Source organism: Hoplias malabaricus, chromosome 3 (assembly GCF_029633855.1).
Source record: "Hoplias malabaricus isolate fHopMal1 chromosome 3, fHopMal1.hap1, whole genome shotgun sequence".
In the NCBI taxonomy this organism is placed as follows: Eukaryota; Metazoa; Chordata; class Actinopteri; order Characiformes; family Erythrinidae; genus Hoplias; species Hoplias malabaricus.
The window spans coordinates 60,381,663-60,405,380 of record NC_089802.1 but is presented as its reverse complement, the minus strand read 5'-3'; the positions used below and the strand labels follow the sequence as shown (position 1 = coordinate 60,405,380).

Genomic DNA, 23,718 nt, shown 5'->3' with positions numbered 1-23,718 from the left:
TAACTTTTTCCAAATCTCGTGGCAGTCCATTCTGCACAGTACTGTACATATTCCTAATCAGCCTACATCAGCCATTGTTTAGCGCCACCTATTAACTTAGAGATTAAATGTAGTTCTTCAGCCCAGACCACACCTTTATAGTTATCAGAGATATAAAATATATGTAGCCAGTTACAAACTTAAAGGGGCAGTTAAAAAAAACAGCTTAAATTTTACGAAACACAGAAGTAAAATTGTAAAGAGCTGTACAACTGTAAAAAGCTGCTTTTTTATTAACAAAATAAAACAAGAAATATACCAAAACCAACCATGTTTACATGATCGTTTCCTATATTATGTAGCTTTCTGTATCCCTTATCAATGTAGGACATGCCCAACAGCAAAGGACAGGCAATTTAGTGCAATTATCCTTGTCATGACCCTTTGGGCCATCTGTTTGTTTTTGTATGTGAGCATTCACAAACAATCTTGAAAGTGGAGCTTGGAAAACACTGGTCATGGATAATGGGAAACCATAGCACACAGTTATTTTGACATGGGTGACAGGAGATTTTCTCTCTCTCTCTCTCAAATGAAATGGGATCTATTTCTTATTCAGTTATGTCTTTCATTTGTGGCCCATTGGTTGTTAATTGTTGGCTCACTTGCTGCCTATTGTGTCATTTATATCTATTGTGTGCAAACTGTATGATATGTAATAAATTAATGTAAATATTTGTTAGGTAAGTGCTTGTTACTACCCTCAGTTTCTGTTTAGAAATGGCCAGAATTTGGATTGCAGTAGTCATATGTATATAGCTATTGGTTTAGTAATCTACAAGCTTTGTCAGTAGAGCTAAGCCAGAATCTCATTACTTAATATGGAGTCCATCTTTTTCAATATTATTTTTATACATAAAAAATATAAAATGATTTACACTGAATTTACATGTTGAATCACCTGAGATCTAATGATCAGAAGCAGCTAAACAGTTTGACAGAACTACAGAAGCATAGCCAAGTTTTAAAAATACGTCAAACAGTGTAGTTTGTTACCAAATCCTCTTTGTTCTAACCCATCATACTTTATGGAGTCGTAATACTAAAACATCTGTGCTAATGTAAACAGCTAAAATTCAAGATCAATCAAATTTGATCCCCATATTTTAGAAACAAGTCTGTTTTTATAGTCATGCAGTAAAATATATTTAAAATAATTGATAAGTGTATAACTTTGTTGATTAAACTCTTATAGATATAATTAATGTATTTTTGTTAAAATTGTGAATTACTTTTTTTTTAAAGCACTTTATAATGTTTGCACGGGCTTTACATGGCTTGATTGTTGATACAAGTGAATTATGACAGCTCTAAAAGTAGAATTTCCCAGTGGATTCTCTGGTATCTGCAGTACTTTTTGCCCAGCTCCTGACTGCTGAGAGCTGAAAGCTATGAGTTTAACAGAGTGGGTTTTGTCCCTCAGAGAACTGCATGGAAGAGCTACTATCTGCTGTCCTGCCATTCTCATCCTCTTTTCCATGCAGTGACTCTAACTCTGGGAGCTCATTCAGCCCAACATGTCTCAGTTATGCTTGGTTTGGAGAGGCAGGCAGTTTGCTTTATTGGATCGGTCAGCCTTGATTTTTGGCTTTGAGCTCAGCAGTGATCTCAGCAGTTGTAGTCTGTTTGCTGCAGTGCACTTTGTTTCAGGTGATGAGAGCACAGCTGTCTCCTAATATTCCATCAACCTAGAAAAAATAACTCCATCCCATGTTACAATACCAGCAGCAGAACATCACCAGTTTGTCTGCTCCCAGATTGTTGTATGCATGGCTTCAGGATATAGGTTGTTTAAGTTCAGATTTTATTTAGTTTTTATAGACTAACATACACACTCAGAGTTTTCAGTGATATAAGAACCAGAATCAGAATTCAGTGCACCAAGAAGTATTAAGAGTTTGTGTTGATGTTTGCCACAGTCAGCACAACACATGCATACAGGTGTATAACTAATGACAATTATGATTTGAATAATAGGTTTAGGATTTTATCTTTACATATTCTGAAGGATCATAAAGATGGCATGACATTACAATGTTAAGTATCAGCAGATATGTTATTTATATATTTAAATGCCATTAAGCTTTAACATAAACTCAACTTTGTAACTTCACTTTATGTTTTTAAACAGAGTTCTGTCCATCCATTTTAGACAGTAGAGGAGCTTGATCCGCATCCCAAACAGTGCACATGAATGAGACAAATGAATATGTAACTTGTGTCTGTAGTCTCTTACATACTAAAACATTGTGTGACATAACACAATTACAGAAGCTTTTATATGATCTGAGTATTAGTAAATAACTCAGATTCTGTCAAAAGGAAGAATAATACATTGTAGTACAGTTTTCCATTTCCCCCTGATGCAAATAGGCAGTGGGCTTCTGTGCTTCTGAGTGTTGTGAGATTCTCTCCAGCTCAGGGAGAGGAGCTATGGATGAGATAAATATATACATTTTTCCCATCTGTTTACATTAGTACTGCACTCTGAAACCAGACAATCAGTCCCCAATATGGCACAATTTTTTTAATTATCGTATGTTTATTTAGAAGATTTTTGGTTTCTCCTTGTAATAAATTATATTTTTGTCGTAACTTGTCTGCCCCTGTGGTTCTTAATAGTTGGCCTCCAATCCAATCAACATTTGTATCTCTTCAAATGTTAAAGATTTTACAGGCTGATGTTTTGAGTAGGATAAAAACAAATGTGTTATCTACTGCTGTACTTGATGTCTGTATTTCATGTCGCCAATCAGCCGTCTTCAAGGTTTTCAGGTTATTTTAGTCCCTGCTCAGCTCACTTGGAACCAGGAGCAAGCAGGTACTAAAAAAGCACCTGGTTCCAGTTACCAGTTACTAAATTTGCCTAATGGAAAACAAAAGAAGCAGAGTACAGCTGAGTCAAGTTGGGTAGGTTCCATGCAGTGCAAACACATCAATAGAGCTGTGGCTGGCTGCTCCAGAGCATCCACGTTGTAATGATGAAGTGCTTTTTCATGTGGATTATACCACTGACAGTACATGTATCACAAGTGACCTCAACTTTAAGTAGCTGAATTCACAGGAGACCTGACTTGATAATTTTACACAGTGTTCTCATATTATACTGATAAAAACCATGATAATGTTGTTGGCAAGTCAGCATATGTACCCTGAGCCAGAATATTGTCTCGCCAGTTTGATTAATTACAGAACCTGCCATCTAGGGGCATACTTACTAGGCAGTCTTACTTCTATTGAACTTTATTATGCCTTTTTTATTCAGGCAAAAAGCTGAGAGCCATGTCCTTGCTAAGAGCAAGTGTCAACCACTGAAACTTCAGACAAACTGACATGAATTAGGCTGAATTAATGTAACTCTGTGACATTACAGCTGACAATAAACTCAACATTGACTTTAGCCTATCAGAGCATGGTTGTTTTATAATTAATCCCTTCATCAGGACAGAGTGGCGAGGACTCAGTGTGCTTGAATATGAATGCAGAGCCGGGTTGGTTTCCACGACAACTGTGATGGAATGTGACAGGTGTAGGTGGATGCTGTAGCAGAGTAATAGGATGATAATGAAAGAGGTTAGTGCACTGCTAACGTAGCATAGCACCGCCACACAGAGAACAAGGAGCCTCAGCATTGGCTCTCATTTGTCTGAGCCTTCATGCATCCTAAGATTGAATATAGGACGTTAAGTTAATTTGTGTGTATATATGTATGTGTGTTTATATATGGACAGGAGTAGATTAATGTATGTGTAAGATACCAGTGTGGTGCAGGAGTGATTTGTTACCCTCCTTGTATCCAGAACAGTGAGTAAAATGTCAGTCTGACATTTTTTCTCCTAGCCTTTCTGACAGGTGCTTGCTCTTTTGCTCTTTTTTTTTCCTGTGTGCCTAAACCAATCGCCATCACCATCACCCTACCTACCCACACCCATCCCCAACTATTCAGTGAGTCACTGTCTAACTGCCACCTGAACTGTTCCACTAACAGTTAAGTGGGCTTTTAATAGAACACATATGCACTTCTTCTGTGTCTGCCACAGTAGAAAGCGCAAAACATTGAACTGACTTGACTTGATGTAATGTGATTCAACAGGAAAATTAATTAATTATGGGCAAGGAATGGGATGATTTTTCAAACACACACATTTAAAGTAATTAAATATGATACATTCCTTTTTAAAGAAAATCAGACTGAGTCCTTTTTATAGTAATTTGTGTGAAGTGCTTTAAGCTTTGTTTCTTGTTAATATGTATTATTATTATTATTATTATTATTATTATTATTATTATTATTATACCGATTTTCCTCTCTCTCCTCCTTGTTTGTAATTCTCTTCATTCCCAGCACATTTTAATTGATCCTGTGAACAGACAAGGAAATGCTGGTATCAGCACTTTCCTGAGAGGGATCACTCAATAAATGCCACGCTGTGGTGACCTTAGCCAGACTCAGGCTGTTTGATAAGCCTCAGTATTTAAGTCTGTAGATAAGACTGATTGTAAGTTAGCTGGCTGTCTGTGTAAAGGTGTTACACATAGACTGTTGCCATGGCGCTGGTATCTTGTCAGGGGTGAGCAAGTTGTCAGAGCTTTCAGCTTTCACTGCTGAGTCTACTGCTATGCGACATGAAAAATGTTATTGTGAAGGGGCAGGTGTCTGCATATATCTGTGGTAAACAAACCTAACTGCATGGCTATGCATGCTGCAGGACAAATATTTGCACCAGGTTTAGCGTAGAATCCCATTGTTTTGTCATGATACTAACTTCACAAAGAAATAATACTATTTTATGAATTAATACTTACTAGCCTGCAGTGTAATTTGTGCTTCTTAAAAAAATTTGGAAGGGGTTTGTTTTACCTGGGAATGTGGGGTAATGCAGTTTTACCATCTGTATTACTATCTGATATATGTATTATCAGATCACACATAATAAGAAGTCTCAGTTAAATGAGCACTAAGTAGTATTTTTACCTTAAAATTGCAGCATCAAAATCATTGTAATGCTTCACTGACCTGTAAGATGGAGAATAGAGCATTTGTGGTTGCTTCCCTCATCTCAGCACAGCAGAAACTGTAGTACTTGATTTCTTGATTATTACATTACTTGATTTCAGGACAGTGCTGTAAAAGTGAGTTACACTCTGCAACTGTAGAGGGAGCCAAAAGAAAAATAACACTCATACCTAGTGTCCCTTTAAATGACAGTGATAGAAGTGGCTACTGTGCATCTGCACTGCCCCACTGCCATCACAACTAAAATCATGTGCATTAAATAGCCAACAACAATCTGCAGTCATAAGGAATGACAAACAAGGGTCTTCTATCATATATGAGAGTGAGAAGGTTTATACAAAGTAACATTTAAAGTTAAAGTTAAACAATATGAAAAAAGCACAGCATAAGAAGCAGGTGAATATAAAATAGCGTCCACCTTAAGATTAACTTTGTTCTTCATCACCAGTTTGTGAAAAATTCAAGGTAGAATGTCAAGCAGTTAAAAAAAAAATTCTTGGTCAGTGTAGAGAAAGGGCAGGCACCACTGTCATATGAGTGACTTCAGAGCCCTCAGACGGCATTGCATGAGAAATATCATGTTAATCTTATGGTCTGAGTCTTTCACAAGGAGAAAAGCATGCAATGATTGGTTGCAGAAATGCAGTCAAATTATCTAGGCACTAACTCATTTAAGATTATCTGAAAAATGGTGGAAACCGTGCTGTGATTAGATGGTCCAGGCTTCAGATTTACTGACATGAGAGCGTGCATTACCTAAAAATGAAGTATATGGCACATTCAGTAAGGACTAAAAACACTGAGATATTCAGCATTATGTAATAAACTTTACCCTGCATCTTCTATGAAAGCATTTTAGTACCAAAATTAAAATGAAAATGTGATAAGCAAAATGGCAAAGTATCCTAAATTTTTTCTATTTATATTTAATTTACACTGAGATCTGAATGCTTTATGGATATCTTTATTTAAATGAAAAAATGCTTCCCAATTTCAGTTAACATGTTTCATTGGATTGTGCAAAAACTGTATCAGAATGATCATTAAAATGTTATTTATCTAATATGCATTTGTATTCAGTGAATGTGTTTAAAATATAAAAAAAAATATTGAAGGTGAAACAGTGCCTCTGCGCTTTACAATAACACTGTAACACAATAACTACTGCACACAGTCTGGGTCAAAATGCTTGTGAAACTGCAAACTGCAATTTCTCTTTCATTTACTTACACCTCCCCATCTATGGATCATCCCATCAGGGTGGTTCCAGCATTTTGAGTGGAACATTTAAAGAACAATGCATTATATATTATTATATATTATGTATAATTGTGGTACTGTCATGTTCATCCCTCTTTTTTATTTTTTGTCATTAAAGCTTCTGAAATATCAGGAATACCATGAGCAAAAATATTTAATAATTCCAGCTAACAATAAAATGAGAAATAAGAGTGTGAGGGGAAACTACAGAAGACCAGGAAAAAACTGCTGATGGTACAAAATGTCTGCTTATACCCCCTGTCTGCTTGAGTGAAGAAAAGTGTCCACATGCCATGTAGCGATCATCAATATTTCATGCCGCGCCATCTCGAACTGCAGCTCTGAGAAACAGCATGCGCCATTTTAGACCACAGGGCCATCAAGTTCATATTTGCCCTGACTGACTTTGTTTGCCTGGCTGTACTCCATCATGCAGAATTTTGAAATCAAAACCTTTCAGATGATTTGCAAAATCTGTGATATTGTAATAATCAAACACTTCAACAGTATATGTGGAAAAAATGCTGCTGAAATATAATAGCATTTGATTTTTTTAGACAAACTGTTTGGTATTAAATTTCTGCTGGATATCTCTGTCTCTTTCACTGCTGCTGGCTCAAGGCCCTTAAGAGAAGGTAATCTCAGCTGACATCAAGCAGGGAATCTGGAACAGAACAGCACCATCTGTTCCTGAGAGAGAACTTCCTCCACACAAAAACACAGTATTTATAACCAATACCTGCACGAAGGAGAAATAGATACATTAATAAACAATGAAAAAGCTGCACAATTTATCAAAAGGTTTTCAATACACAGTGTGGTAAACTATCCAATACTCTTCATTATTTAAATTGCTTATCACTATGTTCATGCTGTATTGTTTCTGGGTTAATTAATATGCCAATTAAACTGGGCAGCTAAATCATATAGATCAAAACACTGTGTGATCAATGTTAGCACATATTATCATAGGTGTTGATCCCCTACAAAATAGGGTTTTTTATTTTTATTTTTTTCATTCACTTTGGACATTAATCATCAGCAATTTACTTGTGTTCACTGTTTTTTTTGTTCTTTCTTTTTTGTTATCTTGTACTCATTACTTATTTGTTGTTCTCAGACTATAAGAGGTGGGGTGCAGATTTGGGGGAAAATTTGTTATTGACAAAGACCAGAACACATGATGAAGTTGTCAAGTCATGAGAACAATGCAGTTATACATTTGACTGTTATTATCTGCTAATTATAGACCTAGATGTCTCTCTCTCATTTTCCCTAGTAGAAAGGATTGAAAGTTTTATGAACAAGGCCATAAGGAAGTGGTTAGGAGTGCTGCAGTGTTTAAGTAGTGTGGCATGGTATAAGAGAGGGGTACTGGAGTTAACACTCACAATTTTAGTTGAGGAATATAAATGTGCAAAGGTGAGTCATGAGACAGAGGAGACAAGGTACGTGGCTAGGTAACAAGGCCAGTGGCTTTGGTGGGAGACTCTAGAGAAGCAGAAGATTTCTTAGTAAGAGTTGTGGCCGATGGAAGCATGTCAAATTAAGTTTTTGCTGGGAGCAACTTATGACGTCCTTCCAACACCACAAAATTTTGGACTTGGAAATTGCTGGTGGATGGAGGAAAAAAGCTGCAGGTCCCAGAGTGCATTGTGTTAACTACACTTAGGCCAGACATGGTGCTCTACCCTGAAAGTAAATGGATAGTTTATTTCATGGAGTTAACAGTTCCATCTGAGGATGCAGTAGATGAAGCATTCAAAAGGAAGAAGCTGAAGTATGCAGACTTGGCGACTGAGGTGAGGAAACATGGGTGGCAGGCACATGTAAGACCGGTGGAGATAGGTGTAAGGGGACTTGTAGCCTAGTTGGCCACGTCCCTGCTTGTACAGTTTGGCATCAGGGTCTGGAAACTAAGTGCAGCTGTGATGGAGTTATGAGAAACAGCTGAAAGGTCTAGTCAGTGGTTGTGGATAGGGAAAATGCAGATTACTTGGGGAAATGCACTGTAGAGATGCTATTGTCATTGTAGGTGTTGTAGCACATAAAGTTCACATGGAACTGGTGGCACTGAGCCTACATTAACGGTGCCATGTAACGGTGCCTGGGGACAGGTACAGCCTTAGTCACCAAGGAGGCCAGTTACGGTCACAGTTGTTGATTGTAAAGGGTAAGGTAAGACTGTAAAGCTGGCTTGGAGGGGGTGGGTCTGAAACGATAAAAACGATAAAAAAAACTGAATAAATTGTTGCCTGTGATATTAATACCAATGTTCTACATTGGTATGAGTGAATTTAAATATTGCAGATATAAATATAATTGACTATAGGGGCTGACAGCTGTGGGCTTGGGCCTGAACTTTGAAGACTCAGGAACAGATGTGCACAAGTGAGGATTCTTTAAAAGCCACAGGCTTTAAGTGTAATGAAATACAGCATACCTTTAGTTTCATCTCTTATTTTGTATTCCTCCTGGTGCTGTCACCTTTTGCTTCCCCCAGGGGTTTATGCGTTATTGAATGAAAGGCATACTGCTGGTTCCCGTGCTGAATAAGAGAGACTGTTTAGTCGCTAAGGAGAAAGTGCAGGGATGTAAATGTGTTACTCCACCCCTTTGCTGACATACTTTCATCTTGAAACAAAAGCACATTAAAGTAAATCCCATACAATCAGATTTGTCATTGAGGTCACTTTGGGAAATTTACTGTTGCAAGGGGTGGTCGATATTAGGGATGTGTTATCATTAATATTAGGTGTACAAATAAGTTTTAAAGTGTTTTCTGTAATAAATAATTGTAACTAAAAGTCAAACATTCTCCTGTTCTTTTGTAAACTTTTGTAGTCCTAACGATCATAACTGGCTCTGTCTAATGGTTTAAACAAGTTAAATCAGGCAAAGGAGAAACGATGTATAAACAGGATCCAGAAATGCTGCCACAGTTTTTGGGCTCAAGCTCCATTAAAATGGACAGAGGTGGAAGTGTGGGCTAACAAATCAGTATTTGATATTTCTTTTGGAAATCTTGGATGCTGTGTACTCAGGGATAAGGAGGAGAGACTTCATCCGGCTTGCTATAAGTGCACAGTTCAGAAGCCAGAATTTCTGATGGTATGAAGGGGCATAAGTGCACATGGGTGTCTTGCAACAAATATGCACATCCAGATAACATCTTTATCAGGATAGGCCTTGCTTATTTTAGCAAGACAATACCAAATCACATTCTTCACGTATTACAGCAGCATTGCTCTGTTGTAAGAGTCCAAGCACTGTCTACAGTCCCGGATTCAGGTTCTGTTGCACAGTGTAGGTGGCTCTGCTGGAGGATGTTACAGTGTCTGATGATGAGTTTTTACCATGGCCTGCATAAATTCTCTAGCAAATAGATTGGAACTTGTTGCCACGGTAATAGCAGAGCTTTTAGCAGAGTGTGAGGAAGCAGTTCAGACTGATTGAGTTGTTATGCCCTGGCCAAAGTACAGAGATTTTATTATGTTCCTGTATGCATTTACAGCCACACAAAAAGACGATGTTTATCAAGGGAACGGACAGATGTGCAGTGTCCACCGCATTTAATGCAAAAGACGTTTTTCTGCTTACATTGACATAAAGGAAACATCTGTTGTTAATGGAGCAGTGCACAAGTGACTTGCTTTAAATGTGAGCTATCTGAGCTTTATACAACAGCTATGCATTCTTTTTGTGATTACAGCAACAAAGTTTTACTGCTGAAAATTTTTATTCCTGTGATGTCAGTTATTACAGTTTTTCTCTTTACAACAACATCTATTGGTAATGAAGAAATTATTGAGATTGTCCATGGTTGTTACTAGACTCTAATAATAGTAATAGTTTAACGTAATAAGCATTCCTTAGGGAAACATGGATGACAAGTCAGTGCATGATAGTACAGGTTAGATGTATTATACATTGCTAACTAGGGTTAAAGGGAACATAGAACAATTATGGAGAAATACCGTTCTCTCGTTTGTTTACATTCAGAAGCTTCACATCTTTTAAGGTGGAACAGTATGTTTAAAGGGGAAAAACCGACTGAACTGGAATGTAGCTGAATTTTAACTTGTCTGTTCACTGTTTTTTGTTTTATTCACTGTTTGGATTACCAGAGCAACCTACTATTAGAAACTCAATTTGTTTATTTTTTAGCACTTAAGGTCTGTGTTTACTTTTTACCCAGTTAGCGCTTTCTAGATTTTAGAGTCAGTTCCATTGACAGCAACTATAAATAATTATTATCCACCTATGGAGCAGGAACAGAGCAATATCTTCATCTCGGTTCATTCTTTTTTGACATTTGTTGTTTAAAAAACTTCCAGATGCTGCTTCTTTGCCAAAAATCTCTTGTTAATACCATTCCACATTTCCACAAACATGTTGTGAAGAGATACCTGCTCTTTAAACAAAACAGTGCCCTCATGCACACTTGATCATCCTGAGCCACTGATCCTGGAGGTTCACATGCTTTTGCCACTTAGTTTTGGATCAATAAATTGAATTACCTAGTAACATTTTTTTGTATCATTTGTTTTATTGGATTCCCTTAATCTATATTTAGGACTCGTGAACATCTGATGATGCTTTAGTTCGTATTAATGTACATATATGAACAGTACTGTCTTTTTGTTATGTGTTACACTGGTGTGTTGTGTATGCTCAGGACATACCATGCCATTAAGGTAAAAAGGTACTGAAAGATTCACTATAAAATAGCATATATTCAAAGGAAGTTTTATGTTGTTTGCAGAGCTGGCCTAAGCAGAATCAGACGCAGTATAAGAAGTGAACACCACCACTAGCTTGGCACTAACACAGCATTCCAATTCCTCTAGAAATGCTAGTGAAAATCTGCATAATTGTGCTTATGTATTTAAATGTTCGTTATACGTAAACCGTTGACACAATCTCATACTATTATAGCCATGTAATATATGAGCAGCCATAAAAGAACACAGTTGGCCTGCATGATATTTTGCAGTCACAGCACTTTGAGCTTTGAGTTTATGAACAATAGAAGCTGGAAAAAGAGGTTTCATTTTCATATGAAGCAGAGACCTGCAGGTATTATCAACCATTTACTCTTGTATTAAAATCCAATCATTGTAACGTAAACCTAGTTTAATAAATATTTCTCAAATACCAAAATGTTAATTTATCCTCTTCTCTCTTTGATGTCTTATATTGGAATGATTAATGAGAGAGAGAGAGAGAGAGAGAGAGAGAGAGAGAGAGAGAGAGAGAATGACATGAGAGTGAGAAAGCTAGAGATAGCTAGGAAAAGAGAGACAGAGCACAAGGGAGACAATGAGATCATGGGAGAGAAGGATAGAAAGACAGATGAGGATAGTACTTGGAGAGACAGACAGAGTGATGTGTGTGTGCGTGTGGAGGATTTTCAGAGCTGAATAAACTCATTTAAGTGTTTCTGCTCTCAGTTTTTCCCCAGTGTGGACGAGAACAAAGAAACTGCCTGGTTGCGTCATGTCTGTCCCAGCAGACCACACACACACACACACATACACACACACACACACACACACACACACACACACACACACACACATACACACACACACAGAGTATCTTTTCCTACCTGTTTGCCTCTATTTCTTTCTCTCTGTTTGTCTTTCTCTCTCTCTCTCTCTCTCTCTCTCTCTCTCTCTCTCTCTCGCTCTCTCTGTCCCCTCACCTCTCAGATATGCTCTGTGCCCTCAGACATGCCTTAATGCACAAGTGTGTCATACAAATGTGCTGTAATTAATGGGACAGGCTTTTGTGCAATTAATCAGTTTCAGCATCAGTTAATTACCGTTGGTTGGCTGAAGTGAAGCTGCAGACAGTGAGCGATGAGTCTGTCTCAGAGTCACTCCTCACTGGCCACGCTTCACCTGCAACATGCAAGCTGTCATCTTTAGAGTGAGGAATATTTCCATCATCTTTATTATCTTTCATTATTATGACATTGAGTAGCTGTGTTCATTGGTTACTGAGCTGATAGTTGCATAAGTGATTGCCTATAGTTACATATAGTATATCTGTTGATCTCAGTCCCAAAGGCCTATGGGATGGATAAACACATTTTTACACCTTGCTTTAGAAAAAACACCTTTTGACCTACAGCAGGTGAACATGCACACATTAACAATTAAGAGGTAAAAGGTGTGAGGAAATATTAAGTGATGTGCTGTTCATGGGCATTGAAAAGCAAATGAACCTTTATAGACTTTCAAAGGATCCAAATATTCATAAGGTGTACGTTTACATGTGTGTTTGTGTGTGTGTGTGTGTGTGTGTGTGTGTGTGTGTGTAAAGGTTTTATCACATTTGATTTCAGATGTATTATGTTATGAATTAAGTGATGTGTTCTTTGTTCACAGGCAGATCACGATTGAGGAGGGAGAGCAGAGGGCTAAGGAGTTGAGTGTGATGTTCATTGAGACCAGTGCCAAAACAGGCTACAACGTCAAGCAGGTGAGCTTGTGCTTGTAGAGCTTCTTGAGCACAAACATTTGTATATAACAAGGCATACATTCTTTGCCTTTTTTGAAATATGTTATAATGCATATATAGCCACCAAAAAGTCCATGTGTACTAGTGCATGGTTTCTCTACTACTGGGCTACTAACTACTGGGCTACTAACTACTGGGCTGTGAGGCACTGCTGAATGTACAGCTATAAGAGTCTGTACTGGCCTCTCAGGAGACAGAGCCTCTGAAACCTGGGTCCATAATTTTGTAAGTATTTAGAAGCTATAAATGTTTATCAGGTATAGATTTTACAGTTAAGAAATGCTTTAATCACAGAAACTAATAAACTGTTAGAAAATGCCTGTGGTCTTAATCTTTTGTGAATGTTAACTGCAAAATATTGGCATCACTTAATTTGTATACAGATTTTCAGAACTATTAACAATCTGGTGAAATGGAGTACAGCTAGGTCAGGTTTAACCTAAGGCCCATTGGCTCCCTTCTGTCAACAGGAGGAGTTGTACGCATTTATGTGTATACATGTGGGTGAAGAATGGAGTTGTTTCCTGGGTTTTGTCGTCTGAGGTGTAGTCAAATCAGTGTGAGTCAGGATGACTAAGCGCAGAGGCGGAAGAGACGCAGCACTGACGTGGAGAAAGATCCCTCTCTCTCTCTAGTGAAGAAAAAGTGAGGGTCCTCTGTACTGAGTGGGCTGTAAAGTGCATGTTAGCCACAGATTTAGCTGCATCACACATTGTCTTTATCAGACATTTCCTTTCAAAATGCTGATGCACTGAGCGTCTCTTTGTATTGATTTTGTAAACTCATTGTCATGCAGTTTCTATAATATTCTGTCCTTAAACACCCTCAATTATTTCATCATAGTCCTCAGAGTGTAAAGTGTTCATTTTTTGTCTGGGGTTTTGGAGTAATGAGGCTGCTGGTTTAGACAGTAAACACCAGATTGTTTCATTTCTTGCCTGTTTAAACAAGTCAACACAGAACTGCGTCTTCTGAGGCAAAAACTTTTTCAAGTGGAAATTGGGATCTTTTTTTTGCCTTATAAAAATACATACATTCCAGACACATTTGTCCAATTAACTCAACTGTGAGTGTCTTGTACAAGCATTCTAAACACGTCAAGCCTGAAACTTGAGCTAATTTAAATCCTATATTATATATGAATATAGAACCAAACTAAAATGTAATTGATTGTTTCATCAAATTTGAAATTCTTTTTGGAAATCATGGATGCAGTGTCCTCTAGGCTAAATAATAGAAGGATCTATTAACAGCATCCATGAGGGGGCATTGGTTCACATGGTATGGGTGATGGCACTGTTAATGCTGAATAATATATACAGATTTTGGAGCAACATGCTGCCATCAAGACATTTTTTTAGGGCAGGCGTTGTTTATTTTATTAAGATAAGTCAATCCATATTCTGCCTGAATTACAACAGGATGGCTCCTTAGTAAAAGAGTACAGGAGCTAAGCTAATCCAGATCTGTTACGCATAAACCTGCCCCTGTCTGAAATTTTGGAACGTGTTGCTGGCATCAAACTCAAAATGGAAAATTAATTTTCTTACAACAAACTTTCTTAATTTCAACATTTAAAATGATGCCACAATTTTTAATTTAGTCTTTAATTTGGATTTTCACATTGTCCCACATTTTTAGGAATGGGGTTTGTAACTACACCTGTCTTGTCACCATAGCAACCGCTGTGGCTATGTCCTGACCACACAAATTGGATTTGGTCACCTGCATTTTGGAAACTGTTATACATATAAGATTAAAAAAACAAATCCAGGTGTTCTGCAGCATGAACAACACTAGTTTGTCACAAATGTCTAATCTACACAAACAATCATATAGGGTTTGAGGCTTGCTTTAGCTCTGGTAGAAATACTTCTCTCATTCTTCTTGCACGTCATTGCTTTATTGTTTCTAAAGAGTTTAGCACCAGTAGACACTTGCAGAGCTGTGCAGTGTGCAGAATCTGGAACACACACTGCCTGACACCAGCTAATGTTCGCTGCTGACTGAACTGTATTGACACCAGCTATTATGAGGATTATGTATGCAAGCTTTATCACTCAGACTGTGGCCCTTTATTTAGATTTTCATGGGGTCCTTCTCTGCAGGGCCAGAACTACAACAGCAGCATTTTGTGGTGGGGGACTTTAATATATTTTCATTTTATGAGCGTTTAGTCAGTGGGAGTCAGTGCAATCTGTTTCCTGGCTAGGATGGGATTACAATCAATAGTGAAATTTTCTTATTTATCAGTGCTCCTTAGGCAAACATAATATAAACATTTTGTGTGAAAATGCTCTGCTGGTGTACAAAATAATAGAAAAAATTTATGAAACACTCATTAGTCATTTCATCATGACTCCTCCCTCCACATCATTCATCAGTGAAAAAGCATCACCAAAGGATCACTTCTGATCAGTAATCACCATGCATCAATTTCTCAGTACAGACACTGAGTGCATTTACACGCACTTAATAATCTGATTTCTGCAGTTATCTGATTATTCAAGTGGTCGTGCAATAGCATATTTCTATTTCTGAGATTGGAGTAAGATCTTTAGAAATCCTTTTAAGAGAGCTGGATTTTAGCTCATTAATCCAATTTCTCAGTGCAAGTATAGTCATATCTCAATTTCTTTCAGATTTCTCAGTCAAATGTAATGGACAGAGTGGAGAGCTGTCTTCAAAACATATTCTGTTGCGTACAAGAACAGACGCTCCTTTAAAAAAAAAAAAAAAAGCTTGTCTCTGCTTCAGCGGCAGCAGTAGAGAAATCTACAAGAGAAGAGCGGCACTGCATAATATTAGAAATCATAATAAAATATCCATATTTGCATAAAGTAGGTCCATGTTTACAAAATGTTTGTCATGTGTTTCTGTGATATTATTGGCTGTTGTGAAGCAGAAATCAGATTATTGCCAGCCTCTTTTCTCATTTTCTCCTTTTTTAGTGCATGTGAACAAAGTAGATGTAAATACACTTGCTGACATATTATTTATTTATTGTTATACTTATATAGTGCCTTTCTAGGTACCTAAGGACGCTTTACAATCAACACAGCTCCGAATGTCATTCCATTCAACACACAATCCACACACACACACACTGGCGAGATGTGGCAGCCAAATGCACACAGCATACTCTCAACCAGGAACAACCGTTCACCTGAAGGACTTCACTAGGGTTTAACCCAGGATAGAGCGCCAATCCATATCTGGGCACACACATTCACTCACAAATACAGACATTCATTGACTTACACACTCACACCAGGACAGTTTACAGAAGCCAATTCACCTAAGCTCCATGTTTCTGGACATGGTACTGATCAAGGTAAAAATTAATGATTTACATTCATTGATTCATTGATATTCATTGATTCATTGATATTTTTGGCATAGATTAAGTAACCAACACAAAGCTATGTTTTCTGAGTGAACAGCAATCATTTGTCATCTCTAATTTGACCTGTATAATGTGAAACAAGAAGGCAAGTACTGTTTGGGTGAACAGTAAGTGTGCACAGTATTTTAAAACTGTAGCAACACTGCTGTATCTGATACAGTCATACCATTACAACACTCAATATCATGCCATGACATTTAAGCACATAGTATGGTGTACCAGTGAAATAATATCTGGTCTGCGGAGGTCATGTGGTGGCCCTCTCCTCTGATAGATGAGATAGAGAGGCCTGACAAATTGTAGCAACAGATGGGCTACAGTCAGTAATTGAATTCCTACAAAGTACTGCAATATGGTACATGAACATGACAAATAAGGCCAAGGAAAAAAGTCCATTATTTTGCACACCCCCTATAGGTATATCCTGTAAAACATTATTTCATTCAGTATGTTACATATTTTAAATGTAAACATTTGAGCATGGGAAGATTCATAGAACAACAAAATATATCATAAGAAAGGAGTGAGAGGTGAGTGCAGGGCATGGGGGTGGTGTTCAGGGTAAATGGAATGAAGGTGCATTTCAGAAATGTACATAGATATGGGATTGATGCTCAAGTCACTCCTTTTGCCGTGTGTGTGTGTGTGTGTGTGTGTGTGTGTGTGTTTGTGTGTGTGTTGCTGTTGCCTAATTGGGATGTATCATGACCTTATGCCTTGTGCTCCAGCCACATTAAAACATACTTTATGGTTCTCTTTGTCTTTCCCTGTCAGAAGCAATCGCCTGTAGGTAGTTAACAAATAGGCAGTTTTTTTGGCCCCTCTTGGCCTAATGGTCCACTGTCCTGTGCACTCTTAGATAGTCCAGTGTGATTAATGGTATGAAATGAGGAGAGTGGAGTGGATGCATATACTAACTGGCCCTTTTTTCAGTGGGATTTGGACAGAGCAAGATTGATTATTCTATATGCCTCTGCAGTTTCTCAGGATGCTTGAGTGGAGAGGCTCTATTAGTGGAGGTTCAGGTGCAGGAGCACGGTTTCAGAGTGTGTGTGTCCTGTCAGGAGATTTCTCACACAGCTCTTCACATCTCAAACAGCCACAAGTTAAAAGCTCCTATAAGTGCCTTTTTCTGTCTGTTTCTCATCTGATACATGGAAAGCTGAAAGCAGGTTTAAAACAGAATCAGATCTGCATTGGGATTGGTTTCTATTTATATCATTAAGAGAGCACACCTGCATCGGAGCTGAGCTATTCTTCCCTCTCACTTCCACTTCATTGGAGGGGCTTATGTAATGCTTAGAGACCACATTTATTTTGAAGTCACATTATTGTAGTCACACAGTAAAATATGAATTACATTATTGTACATGAATTACATGTAATTTTTTTATTGTTTGGTATCCCAAGGTTAAAATTGCATGTCAGATAAGAAACATGACAAACAGTACAGTTTGCTTCAATTCAGTCATCATAAAAGATTTTACCTTTTATGTTGGTAATTGAAAGCTTAATATGTGCGAAATGTGAATATTCATGGTCTATTTCATATGTGTTTCAGAAATATCAAAAGTATGTGAGAATGAAACTCCACTTTCAAGGAGAAAGCTCTCTTTATTGCATAAGACTTCTTCCAGTTCTGTGTGAAGTAAACTTTAAGGTGTTATTTCCTCAGCTGGATCCAAACTGCCTCTCCCAGTTATGAACTAGTGAAGGTCACCTGAACTGAACAGAAGAGAACAAAACTTTTTTGAAAAAGTAGGAGCTGTACTTGAAAAATTCTTGGTTCACTACATTTGTCTACATGGGAAAATCAGTAGCACTTAAAAAGAAAAAAATCTTGAAATAAATGATTTTGTACACTTCCATTACAAAGGTGTTCTCATCATTCTTAGACAGTAATCACATTCCAGAACATAACACCCAATACAAAGTTTTTAAAGTCCACCACAATATAATATAAAATATAAATATAAACAATTCAAAGAATAGTGAACAGGGAATAGTCACATCTTGTGATTCATAATTAAAGTTAGTACCAATTTCATTATGATATCAAAGAAATATATTACTACTTGTCCAAGTACATGTCCTTTACTGAGTACTTACTTTTTAGATTCACAGTTTGTTTCCTTCTGGTGTCTTCCGGGTTCTCCATTTTCCTGCTTTGGTGGTATAGAATCATCCACATGTAAGTGTGTGAGTAATTAGGTGAGTGTGTAATTAGGGCTGTCGAAATAACCAGTAATATGATAATACCACACTAATGATCAGCCAACCACAAGAAATGGCAAAATAAAACATCACCCCCCCCCCCATGTATACAAGTCTTTTTACATTTTAGTGTGTGTGTAATGAATGTATTTTTTTTTTATCTTAAAATAATAGGTTAAGGGGGTAATTTTTTGCAACTGTTGGCAAATGCTGTGGCTTCATGTCTGTCTTCTTTTTACAAACTGGACATAATGGCAGCAAACATAGTCATAAAACCAAATGCAGCTTAGCCAGTTTGGGAGCATTTCAGCTTTCAACCAAATGAAAAGGGAGAGCCAGGCAATATGCAAAATCTGTGCCAGAAAGGTCACTGTGAAATGGGGAAATGCGAATTTGAGATGTCATCTAGCTACCTATCATCCAGCTATCAAAGCCCAACTGCATCCATCAATATAGAGCCAGTTCAGGTGGGTTCCAGGTGACAGTTAGGAGTGTAGCAGTAGAATCCAGATACATTAAGTAATTTGGGGCGGTAATATTGCAGTGATGAGCCCCGTTAAAACACAGCATGTGAAATTCTTTCACCATGACAGCCCTATGTGCAATGCCATGACATTGAGTGATGCCCTGTCCAGGACAGTTACAGAAACACTTACAGAATATGACTGAATGAATACATTATATTAAAAAAAATTATTCCTGTATCTCTCTCTTTCTCTCTCTCTCTCTCTGTCTCTCTCTCTCTCTCTCTCTCTCTCTATCTCTCTCTCTCTCTCTCAGCTCTTTCGACGTGTGGCTGCAGCACTTCCTGGGATGGAGAGCATGCAGGAGACGAGCAAAGAAGGCAGTATCCTTTTAGTCACTGCAGTGTTCCACCTACAATACACACCACTGTAACATCATCTAACTGGAATATTGTGGTGTTTTCAGCCTGACCGCCATCTTCCAACGTTGTAGCCTATAGTCCATCATCAAGGACAGTTATTTTAAAACAATACAAGTATATTTGTTGTATAAAGGTAATCTTATAGTTACACATTACTGACAGATAGTAAAGATAAAATGTTAAAATAGCCCTGAACTAGGATTTTTTTTAAATCAATAGTAATAAAAAGCAACTTTGAGTCGCACAACCTGTGATCCAGATGGGGTTATTTCCCCCAAATGTTTGAGACAAATGTATAGTTTTGTTCAGTTACATAATTAATGATACCTGTAATTTGACATACATTTGCTGTCCTATGTGTGTAGGATTCATGCATTTTAAAAGAACAGATTCAGAACAGAACAGGTTCAGAACACCCCTGCTGCTTTTATGTGCAGAGCTGTGGACTTGTGTGTTCCCTTTTTCAAATCTGTCAGAAATGAGATCATACAGTAGTGGAATATTACATGGGAACACTCCTACACTTTCTCTACTGCTTATCCTTTAAATTCCCAGTCTAGTGTATTTATACTTTGTAGTCCTGTGTCCTGAAGGCATGCAGTGATTCATTGTCTAGATATTGCAGCGGTAGATGAATGTGCTATAGCAGAGAGCTTATACAGCCATAGTACTGATGTAGGATCATATGTTGTGAAAGAATGCAAGGCAATGCTGCATATTAGGTGAGTCACTGAGTCAGTCTTTGTTGAAATATGTTTTGAATACTTGTTTCGTGTGTGTGTGTGTGTATGTGTGTGTGTGTATACTTTTATAAGTTTGCACAAAATGTTCAAAAGCTGTGTAAGCTTAAAAGGCAAAGCCTTTCTTTTTGCTTTCTAAGATAGGGATTCATGTTTAAATTTATTTCCAAATCAAAGTCAGAACCTGTCTCATATTCATCGGAACAATTTAATTCACCAGAAATAATAACTAGGTATTTTGTAAACTTAACATAAAACAATTATGGACCAGTTTTATTCTGGTTAGTTTTTAGTATTTTAATTTTTTTTTAAATTTTTTTATTTTATTTTAGTGTTTAATTTTTTGAGTTATTTCTTCATCATCTTCTTGGATGACAGACTTGAATAAAAAGTGTTTTAAATCTAATATTCATCCATCCATTCATTCATTGTCCACCGTTTATTTGGGTCCGGGTCGCGGGGGAAGCAGTCTGAGTAAAGAAGCCCAGACCTCTGCTTCCAGCTCTTCCAGGGGTATAACGAGGCATTCCCAAGACAGTCAAGGCATATAATCTCTCCAGCATGTTCTGGGTCTTCCCCAGGGCCTCCTCCCCATGGGACATGCCTGAAACACCTCACCAGGAAGGCATACAGGAGGCATCCGGACCAAATGCCCAAACCACCTCAACTTGTTCCTCTCGACGTGGAGGAGCAGCAGCTCCCCTCCAAGTCTCTCCCAGAGGCCCAGACTCCTCACCCTGTCTCTAAGAGAGAGTCCAGACACCCTGTGGAGAAAACTCATCTCAGCTGCTTGTACCCGCGATCTCATTCTTTCGGTCATGAGAGCTTTGCTTTTTGGCTCAGCGCTCTCTTCACCACCACACACCAGTAAAGAGTCCTCATTTCTGCAGAAGCTGCACCGATCCGCCTGTCAACCTCCCACTCCATTTTTGTCTCACTTGTGAACAAGACCCCAAGATACTTGAACTCCTCCACTTGAGGCGGGATCTCACTTCCAACCTAGAGAGAGCACTCTACCTTTTTCCGACTGAGTATTATAGACTCAGATTTGAAGGTGCTGATTCTCATCCCTGCCACCTCACAGTGGTATCGAAGTATTCCTTCCATCGCCTAACGATGTCCCCACCCCCACCAAGTAGAGTGTTGGTGGAAAACGTCTTACCCCCAATAAGTCGCCTGACGGAATCTTCTCAGAGCAGAAAGTCGTTTTCCATGTCCTCACCAAACTCCTCCCACACCCAAGTTTTTGCCTCTGCGACAGCCAAAGCTGCAACCCACTTGGCCCTTCAGTACCCAACAGCTGCCTCCGGAGTCCCTTGAGCCAGGGGGTGTCCACCACTGAGTGCGGGGATTGTCACAAAGATAGGCACCAACAACCTGACAAGCTGTAACCAGCCTCCCCCAGCATGCCGTCGAAACTCTGCCAGATGTGGGAGATAAAGATCTTTCTGACAGGCTTCTCTGCCAAACGTTCCCAGCAAATCCTCAGCAAATGTTTGGGCCTGCCAGCAGGTCTGTCCGGCATCCTCCCACGTCATCTGATCCAACTCACCACTAGGTGGTGATCAGCTGACAGCTCAGCACCGCTCTTCACCCGAGTGTCCAGAACATATGGCTGCAGGTCTGATGATACCATTGTAAGGTCAATCATTGAAATGCAGCCTAGGGTATCCTGATGCCAGGTGTACTTATGGACACCCTTATGCTCGAACATGATGTTCATTATGGATAAACTGTGATGGACACAGAAATCCAATAACTGAACACCAATCAGGTTCAGATCAGTGGGGCCGCTCCTCCCAATCATGCCCCTCTAGGTCTTACTGTCATTTCTCAGGTGAGCATTGAAGTCCCACAGTAGAACAATGGAGTCCCCAGAATGAGTACTTTCCAGCACCCCATCTAGAATCCCCAAGAAGGCCAGGCACTCTTGGCTGCTTTTCGGTGGAGAAGCAAACGCAACAGTCAGCGCCCCTTCACCACCCCGAAGGCACCTCTCGTTTACCCTCTCGTCCACCCTCTTGTCCACTGGGCTAAACCCCAACATATAAGCGCTGAGAGTGGACCCATGTTGCTCCTTTGGACTAAGCCCGGCTGGACCCCATGAGTAAAAGTCCAACCACCAGGCGCTCTCCATAGGAATCCCTCCCCAGACCTGCCTCCAGGGTGAGGCCTCGGTAACCCTACTCCAGGCAAGGGAAACTGTGTCCTTGTTATTCTTTTCATATGGGTCTTATGGATCACTTTTTGTTTGCCCCATCATCTAGGACCAATTTGCTGTGGGAGACCCTACCAGGGGCTATTGCCCCAGACAACATAGCTCCTAGGTTCACGTAGGAAGGCAAACCCCTCCATCACATTAAGGTGTTGATCCAGGGAGGATCTAATATATGTTAATGAAATAAGATTTTATTCCTAGTAATTTGGGAGCAGTTTTATCTGTTCATCCTTTAATAAAATTGCTCTAGCAGCAGTGATACACAACATGTATATAAATGTGCATGTAAGTGCTATGCCATATGTTGTGTGTTAATCCTAACTTCATTGTTGGCTTTTGCAGCCTGTAATATACGTATAATTTAAAGCTCAGCTTACAGTTCCTTTCAGTCACCATTAGCTGAACTGCTGTTTTCCTGAAGGTTTTTTGTAACCAGAAACAAAGGGATATTATCTGCTGTACAGTTTGATGTTCTCTCTTCAAACTGATTTGTGATCTATGTAAAGAGAATCTGGCTTTCTGAACATTATGTTCATTTCCACCGGCAGTAAATCATCCACCAGGGCATTAACTTGGGCATTGTGCTCCGAATAGACACATCCTTAAAAAAAAAAAAAAAAAAGGACCCAGATCTCCAAGCTCATTTGTCCCTGTTTATTTTTAACCTGACAATTGTTTCCAAGTGATGGCAATGGCTGTGTTGTGTAATGAATAATGCATTTCACAGGGTTACTGCTGAACAGCCGCTTCACCCGCAAGGAAAATTGTCATTGTGTTGGCAGGGAGGTGAGGTAACCTTAAGAAATCACTGCGTGGCATTTGTGGAGCCCTTTCAAACCCTGAAGAAATGAACTGCTGAGTTTCAGACAGGTTTCAGCTGTGAAAGGTCACTCACTGTCTGATGCCTGGAAAAGCAGTAGATTCAAGACTTTTTGCTGATGTAGGAATATCCTCCTCCTTAATTAAGTTCCTATTATTAATCCACAGACACACATTGTCCATCACGATAAGTTTAGATACATATTTCTATTGTTAATTTTAAGAAAGAAAAAACTGCAAATTAGCATAGATTTATTTGTCTGTCTGTTATTTGTTTATTTGTTATTTCTCAGCACTCAGATACATTAACTTCATAGTGCTGTCCTTCTTGTGAAGTTTTTGGCTGTTTTTGTGTAGGCTTTAGTTTATTTTCTGTTAAACTATAGTTGTTATAATTGTAACATAGTAAACATAATTGGAAACCTATCTGATTATGTCTTAGGTTCTGCAAAAGAACAATAAAGAAACTACATATAGTTAGATCTGAATGTCTTTCAGCTGAATATATATTACATTATTGGCAATTTATGACAGGCAGTGGAACAAGAAGTAATCTGAAAGATACAATATTGGAAAAGGTATTAGAGATCA

General features: G+C 38.5%; 1 protein-coding gene across 1 annotated transcript in view; it reads left to right on the top strand.

The window, feature by feature from the left end:
• Positions 1 to 23,718, top strand: part of rab6ba (RAB6B, member RAS oncogene family a) — a 114,466-nt gene that overhangs the window by 81,879 nt on the left and 8,869 nt on the right. Inside the window, exons 6-7 of the mRNA XM_066666197.1 lie at positions 12,712 to 12,805; positions 19,245 to 19,311. Coding sequence (XP_066522294.1) covers positions 12,712 to 12,805; positions 19,245 to 19,311 — 161 coding nt within the window. The remainder of the gene's footprint in view (positions 1 to 12,711; positions 12,806 to 19,244; positions 19,312 to 23,718) is intronic.